The sequence below is a fragment of the Canis lupus genome, chromosome 2, assembly GCF_048164855.1.
Source record: "Canis lupus baileyi chromosome 2, mCanLup2.hap1, whole genome shotgun sequence".
Taxonomy (NCBI): domain Eukaryota; kingdom Metazoa; phylum Chordata; class Mammalia; order Carnivora; family Canidae; genus Canis; species Canis lupus.
In genome coordinates, this window is record NC_132839.1 from 86149235 (window position 1) to 86167074 (window position 17840).

Here is a 17840-nt window from a genome sequence, read left to right on the forward strand (position 1 = left end):
ACCGCTGTATGGAACTTGGAATGGCAGGTCATACACTTTTTAAATTTACGAGGCAGTGGGGAGCTATTGATAGTTTGGGGAGAGAGAAGGGAGAGTCTGAAGCGTGCTGGTTCAGAATCCAGGTAAAAGGTGCTGAGCATCTGAACTAGAGATGTAGCCAAGCCAGTTGAGTTCTGTCATTCAATAGTTGATACGTATGAAGTAATATATTTTATATATATATAAAATTTCTTATGTATATATAAAAATATATATGTTATATATTTTATATATATATGTGTGTATATATATATATATATATTCTTAAGCATAATGATAAAATGAACACCTGCAACCCTATGAAAGAAAAGGAACAGTTGCGTTTCTCTCCCAGATTAAACCCCCGGCACCCAGAAGTAACCATCATGCTGAGCCTTGTTGTTGGTCTTGCCTCGCTTTCTTTCTTTTTTTTTCTTTAAAGATTTTTTTTATTATTATTCATGAGAAACACAGAGAGAGAGAGAGAGACGCAGAGACACAGGCAGAGGGAGAAGCAGGCTCCACTCAGGGAGCCCGACGTGGGACTCGATCCCAGGACTCCGGGATCACACCCTGGGCTGCAGGCGACACTAAACCGCTGCGCCACCGGGCTGCCCTTGCCTCGCTTTCTTTATAGTTTTGCTATATGTGGATAGATTCCTAAGCAGTAGATTTATTTGGCTTGTGTCTGAGCTTTGTAATATTAGAACCATATCCTACATAGCTCAACTGCCTTTTTTTTTTAACATAACGTGTTATGTTATGAGATTCATATCCCTTGATGCATGTATCTGCGGGTCACTCACTTTGACTGCTATCATACACCACACTTAACTTATCAATCCTCACTTCAACATGCATGTGTGTTTCCCTTTTTTTGTTGTTTTTAAGAACAGTGTGGGGGGATCCCTGGGTGGCGCATCGGTTTAGCGCCTGCCTTTGGCCCAGGGTGCGATCCTGGAGACCCGGGATCAAATCCCACGTCGGGCTCCCGGTGCATGGAGCCTGCTTCTCCCTCTGCCTGTGTCTCTGCCTCTCTCTCTCTCTCTCTGTGTGACTATCATAAATAAATAAAAATTAAAAAAAATATATTATAGTTTAAAAAAAAAAAAAAAGAACAGTGTGGCCATGAACATTTTTTATGTGTATCGTGGTATACATTGGATAAGTTTCTCCGGAATATAAACTTAGGAGTGGGGTCACATGGCAGGCACTTTATAAGATAATGCTCAATTCTATAGGACAATGCCAATTGTTTTCCCAAAGGATTTTACCAATTCATTCCCCTGCCAACCATGTATATGTTTTTGTTTCTCCATATCCTTGCCGATCTTGATGCTGATGCTAAGTATTATTAAGTTTCAATCTGGATCTGAAGCCTTTTTTCTATCAACAGGAAGAGACATCTAGTATCTGTTAGAATGAGAAAGATCTTTGTCAAAATATACTTGAGGCAAAGTACTTCTATTTCCTCCTGCTCTCCCAAGTCCTGAAACCCGCCCTGGGGTTAAATAGGAAATACATGAATGTTGGCCTCCCCACACCACAATGTGGCTTTTGGGGGTACCCTCTATTTTGCTGTAAGAGAACTAAATCATCCATCAATGTCCCAAGTCCATCCTCCTTTTTCATTTTCTGTAAGTGAATTTATTCTGGACGTTATTTTCAAATTACATGTGTCAGTTTGATGAGCTTGTACTTTTCTGTGTTGTTCCAAGATTTATATGGGATAGTTTAAAAGAGGAGCATGATTGAGAAAGGGGCTTTTTGCTGTATAGGCATAATACGGAAGATAATGTTGTCGTGCCTGGGGCTGTCCTCGGACACCAGGAGAAGTCAGCTAAGGAGAGGCTGGCTGTCATGTTCCATTTCTCTCTGCCTTCCCCCATGTGTGTTTTATCTGTGCGCTGTGTGTTTTATTGTCCTTTGTCTTAAATATGCCCCAAATATTTAACCCAGGAGGTTAGCCAGATTATGGTGGGCTTGAGGCAAGAGAAGGAGGCCTGCCAAGTTCCAGTTGAAAGAGATTCACCTTTCTGCAATAGACCAGGGGTCCTGAGTGCCACTGAGATCCAAGGATTTTTTTTTCCTTTTAATTTGAGCTGCTTCAGGCATTGGCAGAGAAGAGCACAAAGAACATAATATAATTGTTTGAGAAGCTGCTCTGAGGCACTCAAATTCACAATTCACAGCAAGCAACCAAAGGATTGATGATTAAGATGTATCATTAAAAAATTCTCTAAGTGTATATGCTAAGTCGGAAGTGGGAGGATTGCAAAGGTGCCCCTAAACTCATTCTTTGCTGCAAATCCCTTCCTCTCTGCATCCAGCCACCACCCCCATCCTGTCAGAATGACTGTCTGGGGGGCAGCTTCACTTTAGTGCACTGGAAATAAAGCTTGAAGCTCTGGTTAGCTTCTTAAACCTTGAGGAAATTCATGGAAGGACAGTACAATTTTGTGGCTTGCCTTTGGGCTTCCTGCTCCGAGTTAAGTGCTGCGTACATGTTTGTTCTGTGAGTATAAATATAGAAATATCTGTAATGAATACTTCTGGGCAGTCTCTGCTGAAACACAATTAAGCAAGAACAAAGCACTGGGCAGCTAAATGTGGGTAGGATTTCTGCAGAGGTGTCATTTCTCAGAAGTCTTAATCAGCTGAGAAAGCCTGGCCTTGAGAGTTCTAACCTTCCCCCGTGGATGGTGGCGGTGTGGGAGTGCACCGGCGTCTGATGCTTGCTTCTGCGGGATGGAAGACAGAGGTGGTTTCCCCTTCCGTACTTCTGTTGACATCAATGTTTTATAGACCTCTCTTTTTCTGATGGATTTCAGTGCTTCCTCCAAGGAAATGCTTGGGAATTCTATGAAATTTCCTCTTGGCTTTTACAATAATTGGACAGTGGAAGTTATTCCTGTAAAACTCCCTCCTCCCTGGCCTCCCCACCACCAAAGCAGCTTTAGAGACAAGATACTGTCTTTATAAAGTTTATCCTAGTGACTCAGTTCTTACAGGAAGCGTCAACCTCATGCCTCCCCAGCACATCCTAACAGGCTGCCTGACTGCTGTCAGAGAAAACATCGTTTTGTTACATTTTAATAATGTGAACCACATTCCATCCAGTTAGGGCAGCAGAGGGACCTGGCCCAACATTTGAACTTGAGCCAGCAAATTTATACCATCTCCTTCCCTCGTCCGTTCCTGGGGGAAACAGGCACTGGATCAGATGTAAGTGTCTCCGAAGAAACGTGAGATTGTCAGACTTTGAGAATGGGTCCCTGTCGGAGAATGATGGGGACCTTCTGCTGGGCCTCCTTTGCACGCTCTCCATCTGGGGTCTGTTCTGAAGATTCTTGTCATGAAACATGAATCTTGCCAGCTGTGTAAGAAAATGCCTAGGCATCTTTTGTGTTGTTCTTACAGCTGTAGTCGTGGGCTTGTTATCTGGCTTGCGATGCAGGGGACACTGCCCAGCCAGCCTCGTCTCTCTTTAGCATGAGTCATGGCTAATTGGTCTGCTGCCGTGGGTGTCCGGGAAGCCGAGAATCAGCTCACTCAGCGGCTCCATGGCCCATGACCCGCACTGTGTCTGAGTGAAGGCCTCACTGTCCTAATCTGACCCCCAATCACCTCTCTTTGTCTCTAGGGGACGGGCCACCAGAAGCTGCTTTAACAGAGTAGAAAAAATGATTTCAGAATCTGCGCTCCTTATTTCCTCAATCCCACCATAAGCCAGTTTGCAGGTAGAGCTGCAATTAAGGAAGAGTTAATTCTTAATGTCAACACCTGAGAATGAAAAATAAGCTCTTTAGGAACAACAATATAAGGTCAAAATAAAATTTTACTCATAAACTGGGTAACACAAAGAAAATGGAGGAAATCATAGAAGTGAAAAGAAAAGAAAATGACTTGATCCTCACTACCTAGAGATAAGTACTGTCAGCATTTTGATAGATAATTTTTAGGTTTTATTCTTTTTCTCTGCGTATATGCACCTGCATGTGCGTGCAAATGTGTACACTTGATTTTATTTCTGTTTTACAAAAATGGAATTGCTCTGCTTCTCATCCTGCTCTTTTTTTTTTTTAACCGAATGGAAAATTTTGCATAAACATCTTTCTGCGTCTTTGAATTCTCTCTACAGCATCCTTTTTAATGGCCTCATCTGAAAGTGGCCGCACCGTGGGGGTAATTTAACTACTCAGTGATTTTTCAGATATTTTGAGTTGCTTCCAGTGCTTTTTGGCCATATATACACGGCTCTGCCATGAACTCTGTTGTCACAGAATCTTTGCACACGTCTCTGTTTCTTTAGAAGAACCCTTCCCAGTTGGCCAACTGGCATGTGCATTCTGAAGACTTTGCACATTTAACCAGTGGGTTAACCTGCCCTCCCACAAACACTGGCCGTAGGAATTTATCTTTTCCCCCAAACCCTTGCTGCTATTCTGTCTTGTGAATCTTGTGCCAGTCTTTCAACAGATGCACCGTGATCCGTCATTGTTTTGCCATCATTCAATTATGAGTGGTTTTTATTTTTTTTTCTGTGTGTTTTTTTGGCCATTGAGATTGGACCCCTTGTAAACGCCTTCCCTTCTGCCAAAATGCTAATGCATCACAAAAGATCAGCTTTAATTAAGCTTGCTCAGGATCTAAAGCCCCAAGAAGCCTTTCACAGAACAGAGGACCCAAGAGCACAGGGCCTTTTCTAAATGCCACTCATCTCCCCTAAGAGGGGATGGAAGGATTCGAGGCTGGAAAGCTAAATAGACAGCCCAGCCCGCATGCCACACGCCGTTCGGCCAGTAGAGGTAGCTGTTGCACCAACCAGCTCCCCAACCTTATCAGTGAGTTCAGCCTTGGAGATGGAAAATAAATCAGTGCCTGCAGTATTTTTAACAACAGTATTTATTTAAAACACACACACACACACACACACACACACACACACACACCAAACTCATGATTTTGTGGTTTTAAAAAAACTGCTTATTTTGTGCCCTCTTGTGCTTGAATATAAAGCTCTCTGTGAATATTAGCAAGAGCCACTATATGAAATTTATTATTAATCATCTATTTTTAGGCATGAAGCTTTGCTGTATTATGTTTTAGCAGCAGAAACTGGAATTGAAGTGTCACAGACAAATTTAGCACACATCTGTGAGGAGAGGCCAGTAAGTAAATGTATTCTTCTCGGAGTGGAAGCTCTAAGGTTAGGATAATGAATTGGGTTTTATGAAAGGTAAAATTAGTCACTTGGCTGAAATATATTAACGAATTCACTTTTTCTCCCCCCTTTCCTCCCCCTTAGGACCTGGCCAAGAGATACTTGGGTGTTAATTGTGTTTGGAGATACTATAACTTCTCTGTTTTTCAAATTGGTGCTCCTTCATTTGGTATGTATAGGAAAAGGGGTGCTAAACTGAAGCATTGAAAGCTTTTAATCTTTAGGATCAGGGACCATCTAACAGCTTTGTGTGAAGTATGATGTGTCTAAACAATTAGGAAGGAGTGTGAAAAACCCTGCTATTAAGGTCATGAGTAAAGTGCTATCAGCCTCAGGCAATGGGCTTCTCCTCCTCCATGGTCCACAGAATGCTTGAACCCACCATTTCTTTTTTTTTTTTTTTTTTAATTTATTTTTTATTGGTGTTCAATTTACTAACATACAGAATAACACCCAGTGCCCGTCACCCATTCACTCCCACCCCCCGCCCTCCTCCCCTTCTACCACCCCTAGTTCGTTTCCCAGAGTTAGCAGTCTTTACGTTCTGTCTCCCTTTCTGATATTTCCCACACATTTCTTCTCCCTTCCCTTATATTCCCTTTCAGAACCCACCATTTCTTCAGAGTTGATGAGAATTCAAAAGAGAAAGCTACTCTGGAGAGATTCTCTGGGCCAGTCATTTGCCTTTTTTGCCCTCAGATGTATCCCTGTCTTCCTCTGCTCTGCTCTGCTCTGCTCTGTATGGGAGGGGTTGATCCCCAGGAACTATGGTCCCCTAACTCCTGTGTCCTTGGGCATCTGATGGGCTTCAGCCAATGGGAGGTGGTGGCAGGAGATTGCTGGATGGGAGGACGTGAGAAGCCTAAGTATTTCTCCCCTTCTCTCTCTATTTCGGGCCATTCCGACAATGGCTATACGCGCCCATGGTTCCAGCTCCTGCCTGGCAAGGCCGCCCTCTGTGGTCTCAGGTCGTCCCAGATCTAGGGATGGTAGTAGTTTCCCATATTACTGTTGTCTGGATTGTTGGCTGTTCCTCCATTTGCCTTTTCAGCCCTGGTAAGCAATTTTCCAGTGTTGAAATCCATCTTTTGAACTACTTGACACAGATTCTATTTTTCTGCCTAGACATTGAGCGATACGTACACCATTAAACAAAACTTTTTCCGGGGGGGGGGGGGGCAGGGATAAAATACATGGCTTAAACAGAGTACAGAAATACCCATCGGTCATCAAGCCCAGGCAGCAAAATTTCAGACGTCAAGTAAAGTGCCCCAAACGATCTCGGTCAATTGGGCTGTAAGGTTGCAGATGGGGATTTTCACAGACCCATTTGGGAGAGCTGCCCAGCAAAGCAAGAAAATGTGTCTAGAAATGGTGGTGCTCAGTACAAAAGGTTTTCCTACCCCTCCCTTCCTGACACACCAAGGAAACAATGATGTTACGCATTTGAGTTCTGGTAGGAAAAACTCGCCATGGTGAGACTGAGCCAACCTTTAAAATGTCTGTCTGAAATAAAACCACTTCACAAATAGTCCTGTGCTTTCTGTTTCACAGCATATTTGAAAATGGGAGACCTTTACTACTATGGCCACCAAAACCAGTCACAGGACCTTGAGTTGTCCGTGCAGATGTACGCCCAGGCAGCCCTGGATGGAGACTCGCAGGTAAACCGCAGGAACGAGCTCTTGGTGATGTCTCTTTGCGAGCTTGCAAGGCCTGGAGTCCTCAGATGCCCTCCCGCCTGTATCTGCTCCCCGGTTTGCAGAGTCACTTCGCATCCATTTTCACGGCTCTGTGAGGACGCGAACCGTAATGGTGATACCTTTATTGAGCACCTACTGTGGTGGCTGCCCCGTTCTCACAGCAATCTCGTGAAGCTGGGGATTCTGTTATAACTATTTTATAGGGAGGATAACAAGACTGCAATAAGGTGATAAATTGCTCAAGAGCCGAACAGTCGGGTAGCAGGTGAAGCCGCCCCATCTTAAAGCCACATCTTCTGGCTCTGAGTCCAGGAGTCTTTCTACCAGATTCCATCAAACTAACTCACTGCATAGAAACCGAAGAGATGGCAAGTGTGGTCAGAATGGCAAGTGATTCACTTGTTTAGCTGAGCCAACCCCTCAGTGATAGGAGTTTGCTTTTCGTGACTTTTGGCAGGGGAAGCTTCTGACTTGGGAGTATTTTTTAATTTATAGAAAAGCTACGAAACGAGTACAGAGAGTTGCTATGTACCAGTCATCCAGCTTCCTCTAGCGTGACTATCTGGCCCAAAACCACAATTCCATTATCAAACTAAGAAGGTAGTGTTGGTTCAGTACCATTAGGTGCACTTCAGGCTTTACTTGGGTTTCACTCATTTTTTGCACTAATGCCCTTTTTCTGTCCTGGGATCTCATCCAGGGTCCCACATCGCATTTAGTTGTCATATTTCTTTAGTCTTTTTCAATCAATAATAGCTCCTCAGTCTCTTTGTCTTTCATGACCTTGATACTTAGGAAGAACCCTGGTTGGGTATCATGTAGAACGGGCCTCGATTTGGCTTCTAGAATGAAGTTATGTGTTTTGAGCAAGGAAAGTACAAAAGTGATGTGTCCTCCTCGGTGTGTCGTATGAGGCATACGTGATGCCAGTATGTCTGATTACTGGTTAGGGTGGTTTCTGCTGGGTTTCTCCCCTGTAAAGTTCATATTTGTCTTTCTAAGTTATATATATCCTGGGGAGATAGTTTGCAACTTTGTGAATATTCTGTTTCTCCTCAAATTTCTGTCCACTAATTTTAGCATCCTTTAGTAGGTCTTGCCTGCAACGATCATTAGTGTGGTGTGCTAATGATGATCCTCTGTTTCCCTCACTGCTCTGACACTGGCTAATCAGAATTCTCCCCTGAGCATCTGAGGGCCATTCTCACAACGGAAGTCGCAATGGTTGATGCCTTCTTAGACACCAGGTTTCTGGCAACGTGCTTTGGAGTTTGATGACACAGCAAAAGCTGGAAACCCATCCCTATCGTAGTGCCTGTTTTACTTTTTTTCTAAGGAGGTCCTACATCCAGGTGTTTCTTTATTTGGGTTAAAACCCCACGTCTTTATCACTTCATAGCTATTCGTACCCGGCCAGTCACTGAATCACTGAGTCTGTGTTTTCTCTTTTGGAAACTGGGGATAATAATAGTATTTAGCTCATAGGTTATAAGGATTGAATGTTATTAAACATTCAGCACTGAATATACTCAATGGACATGATCTTTCCTATTATTATTTCTTCTGGAATGAAATAGGAGTTGCTGCTGAAAAGGACTCACAATAGAGCCAAACGCCTTTCAGTGATATCTGCTGTCACTCAAATTTAGGGGACGAGTTTTTTTTTGTTTTTTTTTTTCAATTCTGATGTTTGTTTTTTTGGACAAACAATGTTATTCAAACATTAAAAGATCATTTTAAAGGAAAATAAAAATTAAAGGATGCAGCCACAGTTCTGCGGCAGGGGCTTTACTCCTGTCTTCCTGTCCCCCTCCAGCCACGGGCAAGTGTCTCTCTGTGATGTTAACAAGAGTGTCTGTGCCACTTAAAAATCCATCTCTTGGGACGCCTGTGTGGCTCAGTGGTTGAGCGTCTGCCTTCAGCTCAGGTTGTGATCCCAGGGTCCTGGGATCAAGTCCCACATCGGGCTCCCCACAGGGAGCCTGCTTCTCCCTCTGCCTGTGTCTCTGCCTCTCTTTCTGTGTCTCTCATGAATAAATAAATAAAATCTTTTTTAAAAATCCATCTTTTCTAACATATTGTAGGAATGTGTGCATTTTACTGCCCAGTCTCTGTAATTATTAATTACTCTTAACCACTGTCCCATTTTCTGTTGAGCCAATGGTGGTAATTTATTAAGCTTTATCTTATTGGTGGACATTTATTCTTGTTTGCTAATTTATTCATTGACTTGGCCCCTATTCACTCAGTCCTGCCATGTCTTAGACACTTCTCAGTGGTGGGGACAAAAGATAAATAGATAGACAATATTCTTGCCTCCTTGGGATTTATATTGTCCATTAAGGAAGACACAGAGGCCGTATCCGTTGTGTTGCAATGCTGTCGAGTGCTACAGTAGACATATTCACACTTCCGCCTTTTATCTCCATTTGAATAATTTCTTTATAATCTGAGGGCTAGTATCACTGAGTCAGTCAAAATGCGTCACGGCTACATAATACTAGCATAATACATAATACTAGCCCATCAGGCTGATGGGCTTCCTGAAAGGGTTCACCAAGCAGTGGTTGAGTGCAGGAAAGGAGCTGAAGTCTTGTCAGCACTGGATGTTTTCATGACTTCACTTTTAATTATTCGAATTAAATAATTAACAGTTGATAACTTCCTCATTGTTTTACATTGCATTTATTTGACTACTAGTAGCCATGGACATTTTTACGTATACTTTATGATCATTTACTCATGATTTATTTTACGTGGATTCTCTATTTGTATTCTTTTCCTATGTATCTATTGGAGGTTTCATACTGGTTTTTTTTTTAGGGTTTTATTTATTTATTTGAGACAGAGAGAGCATGAGCAGTGGGGAGAGGCAGAGGGAGAGGGAGAAGCAGGCTCCGCACTGAGCAGGGACCCTGGCTTGGAGCTCAATCCCAAGACCCTGGGACCAGGACCTGAGCCAAAGGCAGACACTTAATGAACTGAGCCACCCAGGCACCCTTGGAACTATGTTGTTGTTGTTTTTTTTTAAATGTAAATCATAATTAGTTCTTTTTACATTGGCCCAGTAGATAATGGACCTTAAGCTATTACTTTGCATACAAACATTCCCCTGGTCTATTTTCCCATTTATTTTAATTTTGCTATTTTTCCAAGAGACATTAAAATTACATAAAGTGATTTTTTTTCTTTTCTTCTAATAGCTCAAGTGTTAAGAGTACTTTCCTTTTAGAGAGTGGAGAAATATTCCACTTTCTGGTTGTGTGTGAGTGTATGTTATGTATGCATCTCAAAGATACAGCACTTACATCAGTTTAGAGGTTATTTGGCAGCATAGTGGAGGTTAAGATTTGAGACTCTGGACCCTGTCTGGATTCCAGCTCTTGCCCCTGTCCAGCTACGTTACCTTGGGCAAGTGCCTTAACCTCTCTGCACGCCAGCTTCCGCACCTATAAAACAGAGAGGATAATGGTACCTATCTCAATTTGCTGATATGAGCATTAAGGAAATACATATAAAACAGAACAGTGCCTGACCTTCAACAGCACTCGTTAAATGTTAGCTGCTATTCTTTTTATCTTGATTATTGCCCAGAATGGTAATGAGAGGCCTGGTGTGTACAACCTATTTTGGGTGATCCTCACTGAGATCCTTTGTCCATGGCAACTGAAAGGAAAGGTGAAAGGGAGGACACAAATCATTAAAACATGACCACGAATTCTTTGAAGGGCAACAATCCAGTTTCACTTGTAAATCCCTAATGGGAAGTAACACAGTATTTCTTGTTGATTTTTTGGTCCGGCCACATGCTCAGCTCATTGTGGGCAGTGGAATAGACAGTGGTTTAATAGTTTCCACTGTTTATAAAGCACCTCTACTGTTAGGCTCTTAAGTCTGTTGGCTTTTTTGATCATCCAGCCCAATAAGGCAGGTCCTACCTCTGAGGGTCAAGACCAAGATGTATAAGGAAGAGGGAAATGCACCTGAGTGGAGCTGTGCAAAGAGGATCATAAGAGGAAGTTTCCCACACTGGCCTACGAGAGCAGGGACAAATCCCCATAGGTGACTTTGTGCATGAGAGAGACTCTCCACATTAGAAAGCCAGTTGGAGGAGCCCTTCCAGCCACAAGAACATTCTGTTAGATTTTCTGACAGGCTGATGATGTCCTAGAGCATAATCTATACGTGATAGACATTGCCTTCAACTTGGTATTCTGGTTTGTTGATGATACAAGGGCACGTTTTCCAGTGAGTTCTGTCTTGAGAGAATGAGCAGGAAAGGACAGGTTCCCCCTGGTTGGCTGGCTTCGGAGCAGATGGGACACAGCATCTTCTGAAAGCCTCCTGGTTCTCCTGCAAATAAATTTCTCAGATGCATATATTTAGGGAGACAATCCATCAATGAATGACAAAACCATCTGGCTCGAGGGACTAAAAAAAAAAAAAAAATCTAGAGGTTGTAAAAGTTTACATTCTGATGAAGGGTATGTGTCTGGGATTTATTATAAGGAATTGATGAGTTTGGTTTGTGGCTTGTTTTCAGGGATTTTTTAACCTGGCTCTGCTAATTGAAGAAGGTGCTATAATCCCACATCATATTTTGGATTTCTTGGAAATTGACCCAACTATCCATTCTAATAACATCTCCATCCTCCAGGAACTGTATGAAAGGTGAGTTCAGAGCCTCTTTAGTGCTGTGGATTCTGGGGGAACCCAAGTGGGTGGTGCTTGCTTCTCGGTTAAAGTTAGAGTTTCTCTCATTATGTAACGCCAGTTATAAAAAGGGCCCAGGATTTGTTTTGATTCGAGAACACTCAGCTGGACCCAAACTATTTCCCTTTTTTAGCGTCTGAGGCTTACCATACAGAATGTGCTTGATCTGAAGTTAAACTGCTGACCAAGGTTTTCCACGAGAGTCGAAAGAATAAATATGTCTGATGAGACCATGCCTTTCTGCAAGATAGGGAAGCATTCTGACGCCCAGACTTTGGACAGACAAACAGAAGTATTGCTGGGTGGGCCCCATGCTTCAGAGTCCTCCTTGACCCATTCGTTAGCTTTTTACTAAGGACAGGACTGCTCTTTTTCAGAGGCTTCTGCTGGAATTTCAGGGCAGGCCCAAACCCTTTAGAAGTGGCTTCCTTTCTTTGTTTTTCATGGCGAGTGTGCCCATTTGCTCAAAGCAGGAGGTGGGTTTGAGGATCGGACAATGCGGGTCATGAGTAATGCCACCCAAGTTTGCCAGTCTCTCAGGAGCCCCTGTGTTTTTTGTTTTTGTTTCTGATTTTTATCTGTAGGTGCTGGAGCCAAAGCAGCGAGGAGTCCTTCAGCCCCTGTTCCCTGGCCTGGCTTTACCTTCACCTGCGGCTCATCTGGGGTGCCGTCCTACACTCTGCCCTGGTAGGAGCATCCTCCCCAGCCCTGCCCCTATGACCCCTGCCCCCTGTCAGTATCTGAGTCATGCTTTGGATTTTGCAGATCTACTTTCTGGGGACCTTTCTGCTGTCTGTACTGATCGCCTGGACCGTGCAGTATTTCCAGTTTGTTTCAGGTAAAGATTTATAAGAAGCCAGGGTGATATAAAAATGTGGGGATTCTTTTTCTCTACAGAAAAAAGGATGACACGCTCCCTCTTCACACCCTTGAACATGTTATTTCCTTTCATTAGATTGGTCCTTCATGGGGTAGAGGCTCCCCCCAGGATGGTGCCATCGTCTGTAGCTGAGGGAAGGGCCCAATTATTGTTTTATTTGTCAAAGTAAGCAAGGATTTTTTTTAAAGATTTTATTTATTTATTCATGAGAGGTCCACAGAGAGAGGAAGAGACATAAGCAGAGGGAGAAGCAGGCTCCCTGCGGGGAGCCCAATGCAGGACTTGATCCCAGGACCTAAGCCAAAGGCAGACACTCAGCCGTCAAGCCTCCCAGGCATCCTGGATTTTTTTTTTTTTTTAAATAAGAAGCTTAAGAAATTGAACTGAAATGTGTTCTCCCATTGAAAATATACCCACCATCAATATCCTACTCTGTTGCCTTAGAACCCAGCTCTGAAGCCCCCTTCAGTATGAATTCTTCCTATTTATTCCAGTCAAGGAGTCAAATGTGTGGGATGATCAACAACATTCATGATGAGTAAACTACGCAGCCACGTGGATTCAGAAGGAGGGGATGAGGAGGAATATGAAGTGAGCCTTTAGGGTCGCAGGATTTCCACCGGTCACTGCTAATTTTTCTGAGCTAGCGGAAGACCATCGTTGAAGAGCTAGACACTCCCGTGGCTTCTATTTGGGCTCGGAGTCCAGGCTTGGCTGCCCATTAGTTGCGTGACTTATGGCGAGTCATTTCGCCTTTCTGATCTCCCAATTTCCGCCCCAATAAAACTAGGTTATAATAGTGGCTGTTTCCCAGGGACGTTACAAGGGTTCCATGAAAAAAATTACGCAAGACACTTACCCAAGTCACTACCGCAGGCAGGTTTAGCTGTTACTTTTGTCTGGCAGAGAAGACCCCCTCAGTAATGCGGGCTCTTGTGTTCCTCTCCCCTATCAGGCCATCAGATGAGCCAGAGGGGGGCTTTAGTGCATCATGGGGGGTATCTCCCACGTAGTAGGTGTTCAAGTGGCCAATCTGTCGGGGGAGAATCACAACTTTCCTCCAGCTGGGGCGGCCGCAGAAGGACATAATCACTCAGGAAGACCAAGGGGGCGCTTACAAATGGACAGGGGAGACCTGGCCATGGCATTAGAGCACTCGCTCCGCCACTCTTAGTGTAGTGGCTCCGACAATGAAAAGCGAAAGGAGTGCATCTCACCACACATTCCTGGGGGGAAGGAAGTCTGCTGCAAGAGGCTAACGCAGAATCATTTCCCTCTGATTTTTACCTGAGGAGGTTAACAGGGAGCCATCAAAACCCGTCCAGATTTGATGCCCTGTCGTATGCCGGCTTATAAATCTTCCTCATGCAAATTCCGTCCCGTTCCTAAATTTGTTGCCAGGTAGAGCGCATTTATTTTGCATCTTGTCAGTGTTTTCCATTTCAAATTATCTTTGTCATTTTTACTCTGTAGAAATATTGTTATGATTATTACAAATGCAATTCCGTTAGAGGAGCTGAAAATTGTCTTTATGATTTTATGCCAGCTGGTAGCCATGAAAATTCATGGGCTGGTGGAATTGCTTTTATCAGAAGTTGTCTCTTTTTCCTGTCTTCCTGTCTGCATTATCAGTCTCTCCACATTCTCGCCTCCCTGTCCCTCCTGCCCTTTGATATATTTTTTTTTTCCTCTTTGCTATGTAGCCTTCGCTCTTTTGCACCTGTTCTTCATTTTCTGCAACCTCGGGCACTTCCTGGGCATACCCCCCACCCCACCCCCGTTACTGGCCCTAGACAAGTCTGGTTGGGCTCTTAAAGTTAATTCAATTCTATGCGCTTTGTTTTACAAGTGAAGAAATTGAGGCCACACAGATGAGGGGATCTACCCCAAACCACAAAGTCATGTCCAAGAAAGGACAGAGGGCAGCAGGATTTTCAAACTTTTTCTGACTCCAGATACAGTTGACCCTTCAGCAAAGGGGGTGGGGGGGGTGTTAGGGACGCCGACCTACCCTGCAGTTGAAATTCTGCATCTAACTCTTGACTCTCCCAAAACTTCACTGCTGCCTACTGTTGACCAGAAGCCTTACCAAGAACATAAACAGTCAATTAACACATATTTTATGTGTTATACACATTATATGCTATATTCTTAGAGAAGAAAAATCATTATTCAGAGAATCATAGAGATAGTACATTTACAGTGTGTACTGTGCTTATATATTAAAAAAAACTCGTATAAGTGGATCCATCCAGTTGAAACCTGAGTTATTCAAGGGTCAACAGTATTTTAAAACAGTGGTTACCGTTCTCTGACCTATTATCCCCTTATATAGAAAATATTCTGTAGCACATTTTTTGGTGCCTTGAAGTGAATGATCGTTATCCTGTCTACACACGTATTTTTAAAAGTAATGCCCTAACAGCAAGATAAAAGGGAAATAAAAAGAAATTAATTCTAATAAAATGACACATACTTCAGTAGGTAAATTCTAGCCCCCTACTTCTTTATTGTAATGTGCACATGCATCAACCCCAGGATGGTGTTTAATGCAGATTCTGACTCAGTAGGTCCAGGGCATGGCTCTGGGATTCCACATTTCTAACAAGATGTTGAGGTGATGTCCACGCTGCTGTTCCATGGACCATGCTTTTTGAGTAGGAAGGACCTAGAGGTAAAAAAAAAAAAAAAAAAAAAGGCTCCATGTTATTTCCAAAATGTGCCATAAGTGGTGCCTACTAGCTCTGTTAGAACTAATGTTGAGAGTTAAAATACAGAGTAAATGATTTTTTTTATTTTTAAAGTCCTCAACATAGTGCAAATTTGTCAATAACTTTGAAATAGGAGGTACTCTACTCTGTCAGAGATGAGGCAGTGGGGCACAGAGAGGCACAGAAGAGCCCGAGAGAAGACTGCTTCGAGGGCAGAGTTGCTACGATGGGTGGCTTGCCACCAAGGACCTGGTGCCTGGGGTCTGGTGACCTGCCCCGGGGGAGGAGGGCACCCCCTCGCAGACGCTGGTGATTGCCAGGGCCTCGTGGAGCAGGCTTAGGAAGGCAGTCTGGGTGCAGAGTGACCAGATTTGAAAGGAAGGAGCCTCCCTTAGGTAGCCTTGTGTAAGGGTTCTGCTCCAAGTGAGGAGGGATCTTTGTCATTTCACGATTTGCATTTCTCCGGATAGTTGTTCTTAAAAATTAGTGATTTATGGTCAAACCTTTAAATTGAGCTGTCCATCCGTCTTGCTTTCAGCTCCAACTACCTTCGTTTTCCTCCTGGGTTTATGTGCTCTGTGATGTGTAGCCCACACTGCACCGCCTCTGCCACACTAAATTGTCCCGTGTTCAGAAGGCTAGCTGCGTGGGACAGTAGCTAATGACACAGCCTCGCGAGCCATGCTGCCAAGATTCTGGCCCCTGCCACCCACTGTGTGACCTTGGACAAGGGAGGGAGCCCATCTGTGCCTCGGTTTCCCTTTCTGTAGGGCAGCAGCAGCAGCTTTATACCCACTTCCCGTTGTATCTGAGGGAAGCAGATAACCAGGTAACAGAGTGTAAAGTGCTTAGAACTCAACATTTGTTGGGTAAATAGCTGGTAGCTCCCCCGAGGAGTAACATCACGGGGCCTTCCAGTGGCAATCAAAGCATGCTGACATAGGTCGCGCCGGCACTTAACTAGCTTCCTTGATCTCAGTAACGGACACAATTCCCAGAGCCTAGTGGGTGTTTCTATGTAGTTAGACTCTTTCTAAAACACGAAACTCTTTTCTAAAGCATCTAAAAGATTTTTTTTTTTTTTTGCATTTAAAAGATATTGACCAGGCTCTCGAGAGAACCAAAGCAAATATCAAATATATGAAAAATATCACACATCTCCTGTTTCCTTTAAAGGAACTTGTTTTTGTCTCCCAGCTGGTGTTCCGCTGGGCAGCCCAGTCTGTCTTGAGGTCCATGCCTCCCAGGGTAGCCCAAGGCTCCCTGGGTCATGGGTGGCACTAGGACTCCATCCATGGTCACCTGTCTGATAGCAGAATGCACACTGCCCTGGGCCTCCTCTGTCCCTCCGGGTCTACTGGCTTGGCAGCTTCTGGGCACCGAGGAGTCCCACCGGCTTTGCCAAAGCTGGGTGCTGTTCACCTTTTCCCTCTCCAGGCTTCCTTTCTGAGATTTATGGGGCTGGGGCTAGGAGGCCAAGGTGAAGGCTCAGCCGCCGGTACAACCCATAACTGGGCTCAGCCACATTCCCACGCTCCAGACACTCCTTTCCATGCTTCGCTGAGTCCCTGAAGTGCTCTGCTTCTCCCCTCCCTGTCGGGGACGCCAAGCATAATTGCCTTAATGGACTCAGGCTTTTGGGGTATAAAAAAAAAATCCCAAAGCAAAGTATATCTAGAACTGTTTCCATTTCTGCGCTGCCACGAGTCTCCCCCATCCCCTCCACCCCCGAGACACAGAAAGCATGGAGCCTGGCTAGCTGCCCGAAGGAAGGCAAAGAGAGAACAGAGGCACAAAATGGAAGGGCCCATTTCAGAGCGAGTCCTGCCCTACCAGTATTACTGGAAATTCAATGTCTCAGTAGAATGGCCAGCGTAGAGCAAGACCTGCAGAACTGGCAGCTCCTAGGTATGACGAGGCCACCTCTTAGACCAATGTCAGTCTGTTGACAACATGCATGCTGTAAGCCAACTCATTCCTTCTGCCTCCGTGGTTAGCCCAGTGGTCGTTTCAAACGAGTGGGATGATGTGAACAAGATTAATTAAACCGTTTCCACTCTTTTCCTGTCCTCTACATTTCCAGTTAATGAGGTTGCTACGAAAATTGCAGTGAAATGTCAGAAAGTGGCGCTCATGAAAAAAAGCAGTAGCCTTAAAGTCAGAGCTATTTGGTGGTGAGATTTCACTTTGCTTCGATCTCATTACCCTTGGCACTGCCCCAGTAGCTTGACTCATAAGACATGTTTAAATGACATGAATCCTATGCTTGTCTTGCCTCCCCCCTGCCCCCCCACCCCCCACCCCCAGATCCAGAGGCCTAGGTGAGGTAGGCTAGACCTTATTCATTGCCTAGGACTTCCAGGGCTTCCCCTCCCAAACCCGCCCCCGCCCCGCCCCCAGGTACTCCATCTTCGCAAACATTCTACTGACCCAGGACTGCCCCTGAGTATGAGGATATTCCATCATATTCTTTTCTTTTATGCTCCCATCTGGTCGACTAGCAAGCAAACCCTTTTCCTATGATGGGCCACAGCGGGTGCTGGCAAACCTTTTCTGTAAAGGGCCAGATAATGAACATTTGGGGCTTTGAG

At 44.2% G+C, this 17840-nt stretch overlaps 1 protein-coding gene and 1 long non-coding RNA gene across 8 annotated transcripts in view; one reads left to right on the forward strand and one right to left on the reverse strand.

Annotated features, from left to right (window-relative positions):
* Window positions 1–17840, forward strand: part of SEL1L3 (SEL1L family member 3) — a 100953-nt gene that overhangs the window by 78723 nt on the left and 4390 nt on the right. For 5 of the 6 annotated variants that reach the window (XR_012022576.1, XM_072808674.1, XM_072808682.1 and 2 more), the window contains exons 18-23: window positions 5099–5189; window positions 5327–5411; window positions 6797–6906; window positions 11489–11616; window positions 12243–12345; window positions 12424–12496. Coding sequence is in view for 5 of the 6 variants with exons in the window: in XM_072808674.1 (XP_072664775.1) it covers window positions 5099–5189; window positions 5327–5411; window positions 6797–6906; window positions 11489–11616; window positions 12243–12345; window positions 12424–12496 (590 nt within the window). In the remaining variant the exon portion in view is untranslated. Of the gene's footprint in view, window positions 1–5098; window positions 5190–5326; window positions 5412–6796; window positions 6907–11488; window positions 11617–12242; window positions 12346–12423; window positions 12497–13032; window positions 13331–17840 lie in introns of those variants that run through there. The other variant, XM_072808716.1, reaches the window with a different exon arrangement.
* LOC140622944 (uncharacterized) overlaps window positions 15024–17840 on the reverse strand; it is a 32896-nt gene continuing 30079 nt past the window's right edge. For both annotated transcript variants that reach the window (XR_012022600.1, XR_012022599.1), the window contains one exon: window positions 15024–15206. This is a non-coding gene — a long non-coding RNA (uncharacterized lncRNA). The remainder of the gene's footprint in view (window positions 15207–17840) is intronic.